Source organism: Austrofundulus limnaeus, unplaced genomic scaffold, assembly GCF_001266775.1.
Source record: "Austrofundulus limnaeus strain Quisiro unplaced genomic scaffold, Austrofundulus_limnaeus-1.0 Scaffold236, whole genome shotgun sequence".
NCBI lineage: Eukaryota > Metazoa > Chordata > Actinopteri > Cyprinodontiformes > Rivulidae > Austrofundulus > Austrofundulus limnaeus.
The window spans coordinates 85,224-87,707 of NW_013952638.1; the positions used below are offsets into that span (position 1 = coordinate 85,224).

Here is a 2,484-nt window from a genome sequence, read left to right on the forward strand (position 1 = left end):
ACATTTTGCATCATGTTTTCACATTTTGCATGCAAAATGTTTATGTAGATAAAATAAGGCTTTTATGGGCTGATCTGATTATGGGCTGTGTCTTCAACATGTAAGCAGTCCTGTTTCAAGCACTTTACAAGATGGCGGCCAAAGATCTCGCCTATTGCAATAAGTGTCTTTCCAGACTTCAACGGGACCACCTACGACGCAAACTCTGAACAAAATCACTCATCACTCATTGGTCAAAYACTCAACATCAGCCAATCAAAACGTAGAGGTGAGTTTTGATAGGCCAATGTCTGGTAGGCCCATATAACACACAACATAACCAAACCACACTTCAGATGCGCTGAAATCATTCCCAGTAAAAATGTCATTCTAGTCCAAACTTAAATTACGATCCCAGTAGTAAAACGCACATCTTAACTGAAACTGTTTGGAAAAGTTAAACTCTGTGTATTGCAGATATCTAATTCACTTTGTCTCAGTCAAAAGAACATTTCAGACATCTAGAGCTTTTTTTAATTATTATTTTGCTGTTATTTAACATTAGTCAGTGTGTTGTGCAGTACATTCCCAAAATAGTGTTTTCCATCAGGATATGATCATTAAATTGCTTTAGTTTTCTTTCTTGTCAAACACCTTTAAAAATGAAAAGCACTGCAGGAAAAAAAATATCTAAGAAGCTGTGCATAAGATCCACAGGTAACATAACTAATACATAAAGCCAAATACAAATGTACAGTAAACAGAAAACAAGGATCTTTGTTACATTAAGATAATCCTAACTCCAGCGTGAAGTACTAACAACCAACCTAATGTACTAAATTATTCTACAAAATTAAACRCTTCAGATCATTTGGAGCCAGTGGCAACAGGAGGGTTAAGGGGAATTAGCTGTGTCAGCCATTTTGAATTGAGACGACTCAAGGTTAATCATCTATAGGCATTCAGTGATTAATTTGAGTGTTCTATTAAAATGTGACCACTGGTTATGAGATTTAATGCCAGAGAAACTCACAAGAACCGTTTGTTGTTTGCCTTTTAGCAGCATGTGTTAAATCTCTGGATTTCTTTTTTTCCCTCCAAATTAAAAACTTTACTAGTGACAAAAGAARATCTGACATGTTAGATTTTGTTGARATTTTAGTTTTATTTCAGGAAACAGACATGTTTTCCATTCCAGATCAAAAGATGTAATTTTGTTATATTTGGAGCTAAAAGCCCAAAGCACATAAATGAGAAGTCACATTCATCCCAAGAACATWTAAAGACATCTAAAATATTAAATTGGAGACAGGACAAACAAGGAAAATCATGAGAAGCAATTTTTTTTTTTAAACAGTGAAGAACTGAATTATGAGTATTTAAAGCTTTAAAAATAAAACCCCTAAATCTCAACCCTTCGCAGCAGACACTTTATTTTCCATTAAAAAACTCCTCAACTTGACACACCCTCTCCACAAACGACAAAACAAGGACACATCAAGAACAATTCAAGTATTTGACATRGGCTGCAGGTTAAGATCATAAAACAGGTTTTGCCACAATGTGGGACAAATCACACGCTAGTAGACTGCATGCATCTGTCAACATCTGGCAGCAAATCTTTCACACTCAATATTAATGCTTCCAGTTTCACATCTTAAGGGACACTAATCCTGTATGAATGACATGAAGTTCAGAGATTTCTTTTCATTTTGAGTCAAAAGAAGTCATGCCCATACACCCAGCAGACCTGCAGTGTTCTTCAGACCCGGGTGTCTGCTCACATGCATGGTCTCGGAGGAAGAAAACTTGATAAAAGTAGCACAGGTCTCATGGGCCTCGGCTGCGGCACTAGCGAGAATCTGCATAATCCTCAGCAGAACGGTCTCACTGGAAAACAGTGTGTTCGTTTTAACTACTGAAAACAAAGACGAATGCTGTGGTCACTAAATGTAACAGCACGGATAAACGAGAAGAGCTACACACCTGCCAACGTGGATGCTGGAGACCAGACACCAGGCGGCCTCGCCCTCCGGGGTCGGAGACTCCTGCAGGACTCGACGGGCCAAACACAGAGCGGCTCCGGCCAGCTGCACGGGCAGGAACGCCACACACTGGCCTTCCAGGAGAGACAGCTCCAGCAGGTAACGAGCCATCCACACCACCTGCGGGGCACAGACYTCAGGCTGGGTGAACACGTCAGACAAACCAAGCGGCAGGCGCACGGCGGACAGCTACCGTAGTGCTGCAGCGAGCCACGGAGGCAAAGATGAGGAGGAAGTGCAGAGCGGGACAGTGAGCCAGGTCAAACTTGAGCGCACACAGGACTTTGCGTTCCATTCGCAGCAGCTGATGCTTGGTGTAGGCGTGGTCCATCAAGCTGCAGAGCCCAGATACCTGGAGGAGCAAAAAGGTGAACTGATGATTCTGTTTGTTCCTCCTGTGCAGTTCTTATACCTCCCATTTACTCCTATTGCAAAGATTTAAACTCCTAATTGTTTAAAA

The 2,484-nt window shown here is 41.1% G+C and overlaps 1 protein-coding gene across 1 annotated transcript in view; it reads right to left on the reverse strand.

The window, feature by feature from the left end:
• Positions 1–1,342: 1,342 nt before the first annotated feature.
• The window catches only part of ccnp (cyclin P), a gene marked incomplete at its 5' end in the record, with an annotated part of 11,466 nt that continues 10,324 nt past the window's right edge, over positions 1,343–2,484 (reverse strand). The window contains 3 exon segments of the mRNA XM_014019923.1: positions 1,343–1,869; positions 1,966–2,144; positions 2,218–2,376. Coding sequence (XP_013875377.1) covers positions 1,707–1,869; positions 1,966–2,144; positions 2,218–2,376 — 501 coding nt within the window.